The following is a 16,273-nucleotide window of genomic DNA, read 5'->3' as shown; positions in this document are numbered from 1 at the left end:
GACAACATCTTGAGTGTTTCCCTTGAGCAAGGAAGGGTTGGCCGTGCCCAGCAGAGAGAACGGCAGGTGCCCAGGTACCGAGGCATGACTGCACTCGGAATCTCAAGTCATTCCCTGGGCTGCGGGTGGAGTTCCAGGGGCAGGGTGGGAGATGAGGCCGGACTCAGAGGCAGGAGCCTCAAGTTCAAGGAGCTCCCATTCCATTGGGTGGAAGGTTGGGGGAGCTCCTCAAGGCATTTGAACATGATGAGTAAATGCAGGTCTTTCATCATCTGGTCACAAGTGTTGTTAGTCTGCCGCTGACTCACTTACAAAGTCCATGGCCTAGGAGCAAACTAATACCAAGGTGGCCCAAGTCCCAGTTACCATAGAATGTGTTACTGAAAACTTTCACAAGGAATTCTTTCTAAATCCTTGGAGATGTAACCCTGGGATTTCTAGGCTCCCTGGAGTTAATGAGAATATATCCAGTAAATAGTAAGTATCTTCCAAGTTCTAGCGGATACATGTCTAATAGATGTGTGCATCAGTGGTGGGTTTTAGGCAAAGGAGTGGTCTGATTTCCAGTTCAGGAAGAGCCCGATAGGAAGGGGAAGGACCGATAAGAAAGAGAGTGGAGGCAGGGAGGCTGGGAGGCTGCCCCACAGTCACAGACAGAGGGTCCGAGCCCAGGCCAGAGCAGTGGGGGTGCAGGGAGGGGGAGCGGACCCGTAGTAACTTGCTAAGGAGGTGAGACTCGCAGGATGGGTGATGGGCTGGCGGCGGGGGCTGAGGGAGGACTCAGGGATGGTCCGGCCCCTACTCGATTGCTTGGCTGGGTGTTGATGCCTTTGCTGAGCTGGGAAGGTGGGGAGGGAGGCTGGGCTGTTTAGAGAAAGATACTGAATGTTGGCTGACTCCTAAGGTGTCTCCCAGTGATAAGCATGGGGCCTGACGGACAGGAAGCTCTCAATATATCGCTGTGGGGTGAGTGAATGAGTGAATGGATGAGTGAGTGAATGAGTGAGGGAGCGAATGAGATCCCACAGCCTCCCAGGCTCACAATCCAAGGAGATGCCCTCTGTCCTCACTTCCCTCCCCTCCCGCCCGAGTCCTGGCTGGCTCCTGGGGCCCCGGCAGGACGACCGTGCCAAAGCAGTGCTCTGGCACCCGGAGCTTTCTGTGGGCAGCAGCGTCGTTATAGCCCCCCAATCCCCGGGTAGGGGTATAAATGAGTCTCCATCTCTCCTTCTGCCCCTCCTCCCCGGCGTGGCTTTGCTCCTGCAGAGGTGCACAGTGCCTGGCACTGAGACACCCCAAGCCCAGCCTCAGCTGAGGATGCCCCTTGAGTCCCCGCCCAAGGCCTCCTGTACACCTATGCCAGGGCTGTGCCCCCGTCCCACCCTCTGCTGCACCCACACTGATCAGACTGGGGAGTGGCTTCGGGAAGGACCAGGCCTGGCCCCAGCTGGCCAGGGACGAGGTCTTGGCTGGGCCCCTGGGCCAGGGCTGGGACATGGGGGATGGGCAACAAAGGGACAGGTTGTTACATCCTGAAAAAAGCTGAAGGACCAGGAGGCTGAGACCCACTGAACCGAACCACAGGGGGCTGGGAGGGCTGGTTCCCATGAGACCGTGGCCCAGGGCTCGCCCCTTAGGCACCTGCTCCCTGGACCTCTTGGATAGCTTGGCAAAGTTCTCTGGCAGGCGGGAAGGCCCCAGGCCAGGAACCAACCCCTGGACTCTCAGCCTTCCAGGACCTTGGGAGTTGAGGGGTGGAGTGAGGAGGTCTCCTGGGATGGCCCAGGGGAAGCCAAGGGGTGAGCGGCAAGAATGCAGGCCGGGCTCCAGAGCATAGGACTCCCCTTCACAGCCCCTCACACATCCTGGGGCCCCAACCCTTTGCCCACAGGACCTGTGGCCACACTGGCATCTCCACCCTCTCCTCTCCCTCCTGCCTCCCTACCGTGGTTTCAGGTCTGATGTCCTGTCTCCTTGTTAGACTGTGAGTCCCAGAGGGCCAGCGGCCTGGCCCTCCCTGAGTACCAAGGGGAGTTTTTAAATAAAATGAAGCACAGGGACTGGGTAGGTTCATGAAGCAAGACTGAGGCAGGCCTCAGTTTCCCATCCCTGCAGAAGCCAGCCAGCCACGGACCCTGGCCCTGGTCCAAGGGCATGGGGTGGGGTGGGGAGGTAAGAGCAGAGAAACAAGAATGGGGTGGGCAGTGGGTCCCTGCTGGGTGGTAGGGGACAGGAGAAAGGACAGAATGAGGTAGGCTGTGCCTGAAGGAACACTCAGCCCTCCAGGTAATGCTCCCCCCCGCCGGTGGTCCCCATGCCCGCCCCCATCTGCTCTCACCTGACCTGCTCTCCTGCTCCCAGGGCACACACAGTCACGCACCCCGCACATGCAGCACAGACCTGGTGTACTCGTCCGGCCACCTGTCCCCCGACTGCAGAAGCCAGACTCTCCTAGGCTGTGGGTGCCCTCTCCTTCCGCTGCCTGATGCTGACCTGGGGCCACCGGAGAGGCACCCAAAGGGAGACAGAGGGGGAGCCACACCCTAACACCAGAGGCAAGCAGAGGAAGGTGGGAAGCAGGGTCTCTGGCAACCTCGGGACACCTGCAGGGCCACAGGGCCAGACTCCATCCAGCATGGGGCAGATGGTGACCTGCGGTGAGGCCTCCCCACCCACCAGGGTCCAAAGAGCACAGGCGGGGCTGTGGCAGCCTCGTCGCTGTGAGGGGCCGGGCTAGGCTGTCTCACACTGCGCCTCTGTCTAAGCGCTGGCAGAGAAGACGCCAACCCCACCACCGGCGCCAGATCGCCAGCCCGACACCAGCCCCCTCGGGGGACCAGCCGCCGAACCTCACTGGCAGCCAGGTAATACCTGGGCTTTGGGAGGGAGGGTCAGGCGCAGAGAGCTGCAGGCACTCAGGGTTGGGGTGGGGTGGGGGCAGCTCAGCGGGTCCCCAGGCCAGGGTCTCTGGCCCCCTCCCAGATGCTGTGAGGAAGGGCAGCCCCAAGAAGGGCACAGGGCGCACCCAGGGCTGCCGTGCTGGGAAGGAGGCAAGGGAACCGGCACTCCAGAAGGGTCTCCCAGAGGCCATGGTGAGGACACACCTCCCCTAGCCAAGCCCCCAAACTCAGGGGTGAGTGGGGCAAACTGGGCTGCCAGGGCCCTCCTTGCCCCTGCAGGGGCGGGACAGGCCAAAGCCAGCCAGCTCCCCTCTCCCGTTGTCGGGACCTTGGGCAGCAGAAGCTGCAGCAGGGACTTCCAGGGACCCATGGTGACCGCCCTGGCAAGGGCGTGGGTTGCGGGCAGTGTCGACCCTAGTGGAGTTTACTTTCTCCTCTCTCTCCTGCATCCACAAGCAGGCTATGTTGCCATGGCGGGAAGGGAGGGGCTGAGGAGAGGGGCAGCAGGCTTCCAGCACCCCTCAGCCTAGGAGAGCGAAGGGGTGCCCCAAACAAGGTACTCGGGACCGGAGCCTCCCAGGACAAACCCTTCGCTGTTCACTGACAGCTGATTGCCCTGCACTGAGTCACCTTATTTTCCTGCAAATAACTCCCAATAAACAAGGGTGTGGGTTGCTCTCTTACACTTTGCCCAGGATACTCCGGGGCTTCTGTATGATGTAGGCATACCTCGAAGAGGCACGGACACCTCATTTAAACAACACTTAGCCTTGACCTCTGTCTGGCCCCGCCCTGCCCCACACAAACTCACACACAGGCGCCCCCACCCGTCTCAGCATCTCCATCCTCCAGGCCCCTCTGTGCCAGGACGGCACTGGGGAGACCACGGGGCCTGACAAGCCTGTCCTCAGGCCTTCGCAGCCCGGTGACAGAGGTGCACGTGCAGAAAACGCCAGCATAGAGGTGGCAGCCAGACAGGGCTGGGTCTGGTCTCTGTTAAATACTCGCTTGTGACCTCCGGCCCACTACCCTCTTTGAGCCTCGGTGTCCTCATCTGGTAAATGGGATAATGAGAGCACCACCCAGCAAGGACGCTCTGAGGATTAAACAAGCTGCCGGAGGTAAAATCCGAAAAACAGTGCTGGGCACAAGGAAACACTCAAGAGCGGTGGTGACAATTCAATGACACAATGTTCACTGGGGCCTTGGCACCAGGCTCCCAGTGCTGACTTGGGGGGCTGATGCTGTTAGGAACAGACAAGGTACCAGGTGGCATCAGGAGGGCACTCTGGGCGGGGCGGGGTGGAGTGGGGTAGTCAAGGAAGGCTTCATGAAGGAGGTGATCCGTGGGCTGGAATGTAGGGTTGAGTGAGAAGGGCTCCGGGCAGAGGGGTCAGAGCATGTGAAGACACGGAGACCGGAGACTTGGGGAGACATTCGAGGGGGTGTGGATCGCTGACACGGCCCCCATAAATGTGCACACGTGCACGCTCACACCCCTCCTGAGCGGTTCCCCAGCCTAAGAGCCAACACCAACCGCCCCCCAGTTTGCAGACTCAAACAAGCTCGGGCAGAGGTTCGCTCTGGCAGGAAGGCTGCGAACACTCATGTCTTGCTGCAGAAGCTGGGTGCAGCTCCGCCCTCCCGCATCTGGTGCACTTACGCCCAGGACAGGATCTGGTCTGGGGTCCCCCTCCAGCCAGCTCTCCTGGACCCATGGAAACGTGCTTTATTGACCAGATAAGGAGGGGCCAGGAGTCTGCCGTGGGGCCTGCTGGGCCCAGCCACACAGAGGTCCTCTGAGGGGGGCACAGCTGGAGGCAGCTCTGGAGAGGCCCCTGGAGCCAGGGCTTGGAGTCTGGTCTCAGAGGCCCCAGGCGAGATCCTGGCGCAGGCCTCAGGCCCGGTCAGGGACAGGTGAAGGAGCTCCTCTCCCCAGCTGACATCTGTCCCTTTGGTTCAGTTTGAGTTCCAGAAAGTCATCCCAGCCGCGCCGCCATGTCCCGGCCCAGCAGCAAAGCCATTTACAGTAAGCTCTCCCTCCGGTCCATTCCCACTTGCCCTCCCTGAGCTTCCCGGACCCCATCGTCTGGTCCGTCCCTGCCCGTGCTGCCCACCCCCTGCCTTTGCCTTTGTCTCACCCGGTTCTTCTGCCTCCGCTCACATTCCTTGCGCTGTCCCCTGCAGTACAACGGAAAGAATACTTGAACAACCTCAGCTCAGAGCCCACCTACCTGCAGCACAGGGTGGAGGTGAGTTTCCTGATTCAACCCAAGGTTTCCTAGATGCCCAATGTGTTGCCCAAGACCCAACATCTCAGACAAGGCCCTTCCTCAGAAGCCAGCAGCCGGCCCTGGACAGATGGGGGGGGGGGCGGGGGGCTCGGGTCCAACGAGCCTAACAGCGCATCAGAGCACCAAGGGTTGGGGAGGCTCAGGCAGCTGGGAATCCGCAGGGCCGCAGGGTGGGAGCTTGAATGGACAGATGTCCCGTCCCCGGACACGGAAAAGCAGAGAGCTGAGCGGTCAGGAGGCACGTGCAACCACCCCCACCCAGGCCCCACCCACCAGTCCCCAGGGAGCTGCTCTTTGACCCGCATCTGGCTGGGCAGGCTGGGCCAAGAAAGGAACATGTGAAATCATTGGTCCCGACAAAGACAGGGTCTGGGCCTGCCTGGGAGGACAGTGGTGCTGTGACATCTATCTGCCTGAAGGGGGCAGTATACGCAGCCAACACAGCACAAACTGGAAGGACACAGTGAGGAGAGCAAACCCCTGGTCATGACAAAGAACTGCCCCCACGTAAACCGCCCCAGGGCAGCAGAAGGCTCAGAGCTGTCCCCAAGAAAGAGGAGGAGGGAGGGACATGGGGCGATGGTCTGGAGGTTCTACAGGGCAGCAGAGGCAGGCTTTCCCAGCCAGCTGGGCTAGGACTGGGGTTCCTGGGCTCCATGGCAGGGGTGGGAGTTGGGAAGGGGCTTCATCTAGAGTGAGGGGAGGCGCGTCCAGGATGCCAGGACATTGGTCTGTGATGTCAGGGGCCCCGAACATGCCGGAAGCCCCTCCAGGAGAGGAGCAGGGGCCCGTGCAAGAAGCAGGGCAGTGGGACAGGGCAGGAGGAGCAGACGGCATTCCCCCAGCAAGGGCCTGCCAGGGACGGTGAAAGGGCAGGCCTGTGACTTGTGAAGGCTGCATTTGGATGGGACAGGGAGGGGTCTCCTTGAGGAGGGAGAAAGACAGCGAAAACCTGTGGGAGGATCAGCCCGGATGCAAGAAGGGTCTTGAAGGGAGACATGATGCTGCAGGCGCACTGGGCGGGAATCAGGGAGAAGGCAGGGCGTAGCCTTCCTCCCGAGAAACACTGCCAGGCGCTGGATAAGCCCCTGCAGGGGGTGGGGGAGGGGGGCCAGCGTGAGCAAAGGCATGCAGGCAGGAATGCTGGGTCAGCTCAGAGGGCCAGGCTAGTGGAGTAGGTTCCCAAAGGAACAGAGGGAGCCAGGGATGAATGTGAGGGTCCTATGTCCCACCTGCAGGGGTTCCCACTTTCTTTGTTGCATGCTTGGAGCCACACCTGCCCCCATCCAGCCCCCTCAGCTGGCCTGGACTGTTAAAGGCCATGTCCTTTCTCCAGGGTCCCAAACCCCCTCGTGCAGCCCATTAGACGCTGGCTTGGGGGCCTTGTCCGAGCCAGCTTCTGGCACTCACACGAGCCCTGGGGGGCTGCTTTATGGGACTGCCTGGGACTGTCCCCACAGGAGGCCAGGTCCATGTCTTCCTCCTCTGCTGCCTTCCCCCCCACCCCGCCCACCACCTGCCACCCACTGGGATCTCCCTCTGCAAAGCTGCTCCCAGTCCCGAGCCTCCTCCTCTTCCCGCAGCACCTGATGACATGTAAGCTGGGCACTCAGGGCATCCGGGACCCCAAAGATGCTGTGAAGAAGCTGCAGGAGGTGGACGCTCAGGGCCGGGTGTGGAGCCAGAACTTGTTCCTGCAGGTCAGAGATGGCTGGCTCCGGCTGCTGGACATCGAGACCAAGGTCAGCCCTCCCGCCGTACCCTGCCATGGGTCACCGGTAACCCAGGCTGTGGGAAAACACGCCCCGGCACAAACCCCACGCCTCCATGCCCCAAACGGCACCCGCCCCTCCCGTGTACAGTACAGGTCTGGGTCCGAGAAGAGACCGGGTGCAGAGGCGCGGGAGCGGGGGCGTTAGCACTCAGCCCCAGGCCACGGGTGGGCTGGGGCACGCAACCCAGGTCTGGAACCCCCAAGAAACGCCCTGGCTCTCAGTGACCTCACAGCGGCCGTTCTACCTGGCCCAGGAGGAGCTGGACTCCTACCGCCTGGACAGCATCCAGGCCGTGGACGTGGCGCCCAGCTCCTTTTCTTACGACAACATCTTGGCTGTCACCGTGGGGGAGCTGGGCCTGCCAGGCAGCAGCACTCTGCTCTTCCAGTGCCAGGAAGTGGGGGTGAGCGGCTGGGGCCGGGCGAGGGTGGGGAGTGGGGCCCAGAAACCATCACCCCTCCCCAGGCACACTGCGCAGCCTGCCTAGTTGCTGCTTCCCACAGGCACAGCAACTGAGGACCAGCCTGCAGAAGGCCCTGGAGGAGGAGCAGGAGGGCAGGTAGGCAGTTGCTGACCCGGCCTGCCGGCAGGGCCTCAGAGCGTGGGCCTGGGTGGGCCAGACCCCGGCCCACATCTGGGGGTGCCCAGGAGCCTACAGCCCAAGGAACCCCGGGCCAGAGCTGGGGCGGGGCCAGACCAGAGGCAAGGGCGTGAGGAAGGGGCTGGAGCCGGGCCCAGGCAACACTGGAGACTGTCCCAGAGCCTGGCCTGGGCCTGAGAGGGCTCAGAGGCAGGCTGATAGGGCAGGATGGAGTCAGGGAAGGTTCAGGATGGAGACCTGGAGAGAAGTGTGGGCAGAGCCTCTATCCCCAAAACACTGTCAAACCTGCGCCCCCACCCTGTGCTCACAGACCTCCATTGCGAGCCCTTCACCAAGGCCAGGACAGGTGGCAGAGGGCTCCTCAGGAAAGGCCACTTCCCAGGGAGCAGGCACCCACCCTGGAGCAGGGACTCCCTCCCCAAAAGCCCCATTGGATGGCCAGAGAGCACAGTAAGTTTGGAGCATGGGGGCCCGTGGGAGGAGAAGGTTTACATCAGAGATCAAAGAGGCCATGGTCCCCTTCCATTGCAGACACACAACCATCCCCAAGGCTCCTGTCACGACATTCCAGTACCCGAGAACCAAGCGCCATCCCTCTGCCTCCTCCAAGGCGGCCCGCATCCCCCCAGGACCCAATGAGGGACCAGGTAACTGCGTCTTGCAGAGGCTGGAGGAAAGGAGGACACTAACTCTTCCACTCCCACAAGGAAACCAGGTCCCAGGATGGCCAAGGCGGGCCTTGGGCTGAGGAGGGACAGGGAGGCTCAGCAGGGGCAGGGCTGGCTGTTCCAGGGGGCCTAATTGTCCACTCGAGGCCAAATGCTGTCTGTGGTCCAGGAGGTGCTGAACCACATCCTGGCAGACATCGAGCTGTTTATGGAACAGCTGAAGGAGGCCCAGGCAAACCCCACTCTGAAGACAAAGAATAAACTGGGGAAGAAAAAAGACAAGTATAAGGAGGGTGAGTGCCGAGGGCCAAGGGAGAGGAGTAGGGGGGACTCGGGGGTCATCTGCAGCCCACTGCCTTCTCCCCTTCCCCCACAGGGGTGACACAGGCACAATACATTGATTGCTTCCAGAAATTCAAGTACAGCTTCAACCTCCTGGTATGTGGCCCCCACGAGTCCTCTAGCCCTTCCTCACACCACGCCCAGCAACCCCTCCGCTCTGGGCTCACGGGCATCCTGGTTTCTCTGGCTTCTCCCCCGGACCCTTCCCTCCCCATTCGGAGGACTTGGGCAGAGTNCCTTCCCCCACAGGGGTGACACAGGCACAATACATTGATTGCTTCCAGAAATTCAAGTACAGCTTCAACCTCCTGGTATGTGGCCCCCACGAGTCCTCTAGCCCTTCCTCACACCACGCCCAGCAACCCCTCCTCTCTGGGCTCACGGGCATCCTGGTTTCTCTGGCTTCTCCCCCGGACCCTTCCCTCCCCATTCGGAGGACTTGGGCAGAGTGCCAGGCTCCCAAGCGAGGCCCAGAGCAATCGCAAGCCCTGGGATCCTGATGAAGGTGGGGTGAGATGAAGGGTGGTGATGGCGTCCCCCTGTGTCCCCAGGGCAGGCTGGCCACCTACCTGCAGGATCCAAGTCCCGATCACTTGCTGCACCTCCTGTTCAACACTCTGAACTCGGTGAGCTGTTGAGGGATGGGGGGGCAGGGCAGTAAAGAGCTCCGGGCTGAAGTGCAGACAAAGCAGAGGCCAGGGTGGCGGTCACAGGGTAGAGGGAGGCTGGGGCGTCTGCCCCTCACTCCCCCAGCACATCCTCCTTGGCCCAAGACCCCATCCCCACTGTGTACAGCACCCCCCAGCAGACTCGGGGGGCTGGAGTCAGAGCCACAGCCACCAGGCCTCCGAAGGAGTGGTGGAGGCTGGACCCCTTCCCACTCCAGTTGGGCCCTGCAGGAACCAAGGCTTCCTGACACCTTCTGTCCTTCCTCTAGGTCCTGACCAAGTGCCCTGAGCCTGGCCTCGCAGAACAAGTGACCTGGCCCCTCCTCACCCCCGAAGCTGTCAACCTGCTCCAGCTCTATCTCAGCCCACCTGAAAGTAACCTGTGGAAGAGCCTGGGAGTGGCCTGGACCACCAGCCGGTGAGTGGAGACAAGGCCCGATCGAATTGGGGGTGCTTGGGGGCATAGGGCAGGGCAGGGCAGGGCACTGGGTGTGGCCACAACCCAGAAACATCTCTGAACATGGAGTTCCTGACTCTTCACCACACTCAGTATGAACAATTTCTTTTTAAAATCACCTCTCGCCCTGGCTGGTGTAGCTCAGTGGATTGAGCGTGTGCCTGCGAACCACAGGATCGCAGTTCGATTCCCAGTCAGGGCACATGCCTGGGTTGCAGGCCAGTTCCCAGCAGGGGACTCATGAGAGGCAACCATACATTGATATTTCTCTCCTTCCCTTCCCCTCTAAAGACAAATAAATAAAATCTTAAAAAAAAAAAACAAAAAAAAACAACAACCACCTCTCACCACCACCCAGCACTGACGGGAAGGCGTTATCTCGGAAAAACAAAAAAAAAGAACAGTTCTTCCCAAGAAAGGAGAGTTGGCAACCTTCTACTAGAATATTTTCTCATCTTGGTCAAGGAGAAAGTGAAAACTTTGTCTCAATCTGGCCCAGCATATAAGAATCACTGACGTAAGAGATGTTGCAAATGTAACTTCAGTTAAGATTTGGTGACCAACTGGCCAAGGAGTTAAGATCAAAAGTAAGACAGCAAGACGGGCAGTTGGACAGCAAGGCCACACCGATGACAGCCACAGGGTGTGGGGGACAAAACCAGCTTGGAGGTGCTGAGTCGGGGTGCCTGTGGAACATGCCATAGAGACAGGGTAGCCCAGCCCTCGGGTGGGATGGCCGACCTGGCTGTGTGGGTTTGAGAGCAGTCAGTCCAGGAATGACGGCTGGAGCCCCCAGAGGTGAGCGTGGCAGGGGGGGCAGCCCTGGAACGCACCTTAAAAAGCAAGGTATTCCATCCTGTGGGAGAAGGGAGCCTTCTGCATGTGGGTGGAGGAAGGAAAAGGGGTTAAGGAAGAGAAGGGAAATTCCCAAGAGTTCAAAGAAGAAACAAAAAAGCAGACGCATAAAACCAAGAGAGAGAGACCCCCACCAGGAGCTAAGGCACCTCTCCCAGCGTGTTGCTAGTGAGCGGTTCTTTTCAATTCAGTCCCATCCGAAGACATAAGCTATGATTCAGTGTAGTCTGTCTTTTCAATCGTGATAGACTACACCTAAGATAAGATTTACCACTTGAATTTTTTAAACGACTTATTTTGGAAGTATATTATTCCATTCCTGTGAATTCAAGGTTGTTTTTTTTAGGAGATTTTGTTTATTTTTGGAGAAGGGGGAAGGGAGGGAGAAAGAGAGGGAGAGAAGCATCAATGTGTGGTCATGTTCTCACATGACCCCCAATGGGGACCTGGCCTGCAACCCAGGTATGTGCCCTGACTGGGAATCAAACTGGCGACCCTTTGGTTGGCAGGCCGACACTCAGTCCACTGAGCCACACCAGCCAGGGCCACTTGAATGTTTTTAAGAGTGTAATTCAATGGCATTAAATACTTCCACAGCCCATCTGCAGAACTTCCATCACCCCAAACAGGAAAAAACAATTTGACAACTAACAGAACTCTTTGCCAAGCCTCCTCTCCCCAGCCCCAGTGATTTCTACCTTCCAACCCCCCCCCTTATAAGTTTTAGTACAAAATTAGGTCAGGTGTGCCCTAAAGTGTTTCCTAATTGCTTAAAATAACAAAAACAAATTAGTGAATGCGTGAATTGAAAGGCAAAAAATACAGAAACCAGACCCAAAGAGGATGTAAAAGCCCTCCAAAGAGTTGAAGTTCTGGCCAATTTCATTTAGGTGCCTTGACTGCAGGCAAATCTACCCAAAGCCATAAAAACACTAAATGCTGCAGCCCACGAGGGTGTGAACCACACACTGGCTGTGGCAATGAGGACTTCGGGGGAACGGGGCTCAGCGGAGCGGTGGCAGAGGTGGAAGCCACGTGGCAGGGAAGGGTGAAAGGACCAGTGGAAAGAAAATGCAGGCAGGGCAGGCAGACTCGCTCCCCCAAAAATCTGGTAAAGAGAAGGTCACAGAAAGCTTAAAAGCAGGCGGTAACAGAATAGCACTGTTAAGGGAAGACCTGAGCATGTCTTTAGGGCAAAGAGAGGAACCACTTGAAAAGATTCAAGAGAAGAAACAATCTCTTTGTTCCCACGGAATAAACAGTAACTAGCTGCCGCCTATGCACCCTCCACCGCACTCAGAATACTAGCTCTCCAGAAGCTCAATATCACAGACACGTGAGGGTCCCTTGCATGCAGTACAGTGTGAGGGAAGCAGTGACCCAGGGTGGCCCAAGCGCAGAGACAGGGCAGGAGAGGAAACAGTCACCCTTGTCCCCTCCGCTTCAATTCGAACCTCCAGTCAGGGCAATCGGGTGCCCAGTGTGTTCTCATGGGGCTGATACAGCTGCACTCCACGGGCAGAGGTGATGCTGGCCACGGAGCCCCGCACCGTCTCGCCCTTTGCTCTGCTGCGGGTGTTCTGGGGCCTTTCATCCGTGCCTATGGGCCGCGTCCTCCAGAACGCAGAAGACCCCAAAGCTGGGCTCTGTCTACTCCTCCGTCCCACATCCCACACCGGCACAGACTGGACTCGCTTGGTTCTCTCCCCAGGGACAACTGGACAGGCAAGGAGCCCCCACCCTACCAACCCACATTCTATGATGGTTGGCAGATTCCAGAACCTTTCAGCCAGGTAAGGGGAGCTCAGCACAGAGCCTCACTCAGAGCCCTGGTCTCTGGCTACCTTCTGCCTTCTCCGTCCAAACCACGGTCACACGGCACCTGGTGCCCAGACCTAGGTGATGGGCAGGCAGGCAGGGGAGGGTCTGTGTGGCCTGATGCCAGCTCCCCACCCCCATGCCGGCTGGCCCCTGTCCCTGCTCACTCTGTTCTGCCCCACAGGCACCCTCGGAATACCAGGACTCCACTTCCTTCCAGTAAGCCTGGGGCTCCGTCGGGACTGTGTGGTTGTGAGGAGGGGGGAGCCAGATTCGGCCGGCAGGCCCCGTGTTTGCCACTTGTGCTCCGGTCCCTCTTCTTGTGATACGGCCCACACGTACCTCTGATCTCCCGGAGCTCAGAGGAGAGCTCAGACGTGGAACAGCTGGGAGAGTCTTCAGAAAACAGCCACGTTTCAGACTCTGGCTGCCTGCAGAAAGCCCCAGCCAAAGCCCTGCCTCACCTGACCTGCCGTTACCCTGTGGATACCTAACAGTCACCCCCTGATCCCAGGCAGGGGCTCTCTGGGGCTGGGGCACGGGCTCGGTTTCTCAGGCCCATCCCCCGGCCGTCCTGACTCTGTCTCTGCAGGAGGGAGCGCGGTATTAGGTCAGGGAGCACCTCGTACTGGGCGCAAGAGGAGATCCACAACCAGGGCCCTAAGTCTGGGGAGCCCAGCCTTGTGCCCTTCACCCCTAGACCTGCCGAGCAAGCTCCGAGAATGCAAGTCATGCATGAGTTTGAAGCCAGGAACCCAAAAGAGCTGACAGTGGCCCAGGGAGAGGTGGTGGAGGTGCGGCAGGGCTTTAGCCTGGAAAAGGAGGTGGTGGCCGGTGGGAGCTACAGGCAGCCTGGGGGGAGGCGGGGGGGGGGGGCTGCTGGAGTGCGTGGCCTAGAGAGGGAGAGAGTAGGGGAGGGCCGGGAGGGGAAAGCCTTTGGGGGGAGGGGAGGCTCGCTAGACAGAGGCTCCTGTGACTGAGTGACTCTTGGCAGGTTCTGGACAGCAGCAAGCAGTGGTGGCTGGTGAAGAATAAGACAGGAGAGAGAGGCTACATCCCCAACAACGTCCTGGAACCTCTAGAGTCGGGGGCCCCCAGGAGCCAGAGACAGTCGCCCCCTTGGGTACTGCCTAGCCTAGACCACCCAGAAGCTCTAAGGCCTGAGTCGGGGTGGGAGCAGGGGATTCCACGGCTGTGCAGGAGGCAGTCCCATTTTACTTCATCTGTATCTTCATGTGCTTACTGCGGGCCGCTAAGCCTGGTCCCGGCCAGAAGAGCACACCATGAAGTGACCTAAGTAACCTGACCGTGGCCCAGAGAAGGGCCCCAGATGATGGGGGCTGTGGGGGGCTCTGAGAGGGGGTGGCCTCTGACCCCATGCCCCCCACTCTAGATTCCAGTGCTTCGACTCAGCTCAAGGCCCGAGGAGGTCAGAGCCTGGTTGCAGGCAGAGAACTTCTCCACAGTGTGAGTGCCTCAGCCCACGGGGGGGGGGGGGCGGGGGCGGCTGCAAGGGTTCACACAGTAACTCAGGGCCCCAGAGCATGCAGCCCAACCGTACGCCACACACAGCACACGACAGGCCCACAGGCACTGCCCTGCCCCGCGCTGCCGCTGCTGAGTTAGCAGAAGGGCCGAGTTCGAGCCCCCGTCAGAGCGCTGAGTGGGCAGCCCTGGCCGTGGGGAAGGCAGCCGGACCTGAGGGACTCAGGAAGAACCTCAGCTGCCAACCCACCCCCACCCCACCCCCCCACCGCGACCACAGGATCCTCTCCCAGAAGACTTCCCCTGCTGCGCGCTTGGGAACCCAGAACCCCTCCAGTTCTGAAAATGGTTTAACCAAAATGTGTATCCCCTCCTCCACCTTCAGATGCCCTATTCCCTGAATCCTCCTGTAACCCCAGCCTGCCAGCCCAAACAGCCCCTGCTCTGCCCAAAGACTCAGGCCCGAGTCCTTTGGCCCCACCACTGACTGCTCCTCTGTTTCTGTTCCCAGCACGGTGAAGACCTTGGGGTCCCTAACGGGGTCCCAGCTGCTTCACTTAAGGCCTGGGGAGGTACAGATGCTGTGTCCACAGGAGGCCCCACGGATCCTGGCACAGCTGGAGGCTGTCAGAAGGGCACTAAGGGTGAGGGCGCCCTGGGGTCCTACCTCCCAGTAAAAATTGGGGTGCTCTCCCAAAAATAAAATAAAATAAAGCCCTGGCTGGTGTAGCTCAGTGGATTGAGCGCGGGCCTGAGAACCAAAGAATTCCGGTTTGATTCCAAGTCAGGGCACATGCCTGGGTTGCAGGCCAGTTCCCAGCAGGGGACTCATGAGAGGCAACCACACATTGATATTTCTCTCCTCCTCTCTCCTCCCTTCCCCTCTAAAGATAAATAAAATTTTTTTAAAAAATTGGGGTACTCCCTGGGAGACCATGAGAGTACTGGGTAGGCGAGCCAGCAGGCGCAGCCCTGGGGTGGGACTGAGTGTGACCAGTACTGGGCACAGGCCATTTATTCCCCCAGGGGCCTGACTTTGGGCCTTCAGCCATGCCTGGAGGCTCCAAGCTGAATGATAGCACTGGGGTCTCCTCCTCCTCATCTTGATCCTTCTTTCCTCAGGTAACCCCTTAGGTACCAACTCAGACATCTCCAAGACTGAGGCCTTCTCACAGCAAGATGGAGGACACCCTGAGAACTCCTCTTTCAGGTCTCCAGTTCGAAGCCAGCCCCACACCCCACTCCCACGTCAAGGAGGACAGGCAAGCCCTGAGGTCGGGCGAGTGACAGCCCCTCTGGCTGTGTCGGGAGCCCTCTCCAGTTACCATCTATTTATTGTCTTTGTGCTAAGCCTGCAGCCCTCATGGCTAGATTTGGTAGGATTCTGTTTAGTCCGTCTCCTCCCCAATAAAAGCATCTTCATTGGCTGTGCCTCCCCTGCCGCTTCTTCTGGGCCGGATGGGGGCCAAGGGTGGGGAGGCAGGAGGAGCTGGCACACGGGGCAAGACCCAGCGGCAGCCCTCCCTCCCTTACTGGTCCAGACCGAATGTGAATGGGAGTCCCCACTGCCACCTGGGATGAAGAGGCAGGATTTAAGAATTATGGCCCAGGCTCTGCTTACCTTCTTTCTAAACAAACTCCCAGATGAAAGCTATGCTCACCGTCTCTGTCCCGCTGTGTACATGTCTCCCAGTAGGCTCCCAAGCACTCAGCAGAGCCGAGGAGGGCGTGACCCTCCACAGGAGCAGGCCGCTGACGGCGGTCAGCGGTTTTGAGCAGCCGCACTGGCTGATGGTCCGGAGACACCCTAATAGGCTTGTCAGGTGCTCTATTTGGCGACTTCCTCTTCTGATACAACTTCTGTCCCCTGCTGTTGGGTGAGCCAACCTTGAGCTTCCTCCCCAGCTTGTCTCCAGTAGCAGAGCTTAGGGAGCACTGGGCTGGGAGTTCAGAGTGTGCTGACTGGCTGGCCAGGCATTTTACTCTCCGGGTCCCTATTTCCTCAGCGGGTTAGTGAAGAAGAGTCCTGGGACTGCCTGGGCGGCCTGTCTGTGGCTTCTAGGACTCAGCATCCACAACCGTCTTGAATCTCCTTTCATGGAGCCCCCTCCCCACGTAACAAAGGTTGTACTTGTTCTGATTCAGTCTACATATCAGGCCTGATGTACTGGTGAATCCAGACCCCTCTGGGGTTCTTAAGATGTTTCCATATGTATGTCTTAGCTGAACCTGTCCAGGGCCTTGACATTGCCCTGGTCTCAGATTACCGTACAACTACATCATTCCCTCAAGTTCCTGGCTTCAGAAAATCACCTCTCTTCTCCCTCACAAAAGAGAAAACAGCTGCGATCCTTAGGGTCTGATTGTCAAAGGCGAATTTTAATCAGAAAAGTTGGTTTCCTGGGATGGG

At 59.1% G+C, this 16,273-nt stretch overlaps 1 protein-coding gene across 1 annotated transcript; it reads left to right on the top strand.

Moving 5' to 3' along the window:
• The first annotated feature begins 2,794 nt into the window (after window positions 1-2,794).
• EPS8L3 (EPS8 signaling adaptor L3) lies at window positions 2,795-15,570 on the top strand. The gene is made up of 19 exons (XM_037038827.1): window positions 2,795-2,864; window positions 4,864-4,929; window positions 5,088-5,152; window positions 6,778-6,936; window positions 7,223-7,372; window positions 7,473-7,528; window positions 7,881-8,020; window positions 8,102-8,217; window positions 8,408-8,531; window positions 8,615-8,676; window positions 9,132-9,206; window positions 9,518-9,666; window positions 12,272-12,353; window positions 12,563-12,597; window positions 13,079-13,172; window positions 13,373-13,501; window positions 13,772-13,845; window positions 14,375-14,507; window positions 14,986-15,570. The coding sequence occupies exons 2-19, from the start codon at window positions 4,899-4,901 to the stop codon at window positions 14,995-14,997; spliced, it is 1,686 nt and encodes a 561-aa protein (XP_036894722.1). The 5' UTR covers window positions 2,795-2,864; window positions 4,864-4,898; the 3' UTR covers window positions 14,998-15,570.
• Window positions 15,571-16,273: the final 703 nt, after the last annotated feature.

The sequence above is a fragment of the Sturnira hondurensis genome, unplaced genomic scaffold, assembly GCF_014824575.4.
Source record: "Sturnira hondurensis isolate 20B ecotype Veracruz unplaced genomic scaffold, ASM1482457v3 Scaffold0024822, whole genome shotgun sequence".
Lineage (NCBI taxonomy): Eukaryota > Metazoa > Chordata > Mammalia > Chiroptera > Phyllostomidae > Sturnira > Sturnira hondurensis.
The sequence above is the reverse complement of the archived record's forward strand: the minus strand, read 5'-3'. Positions and strand labels throughout refer to the sequence as shown.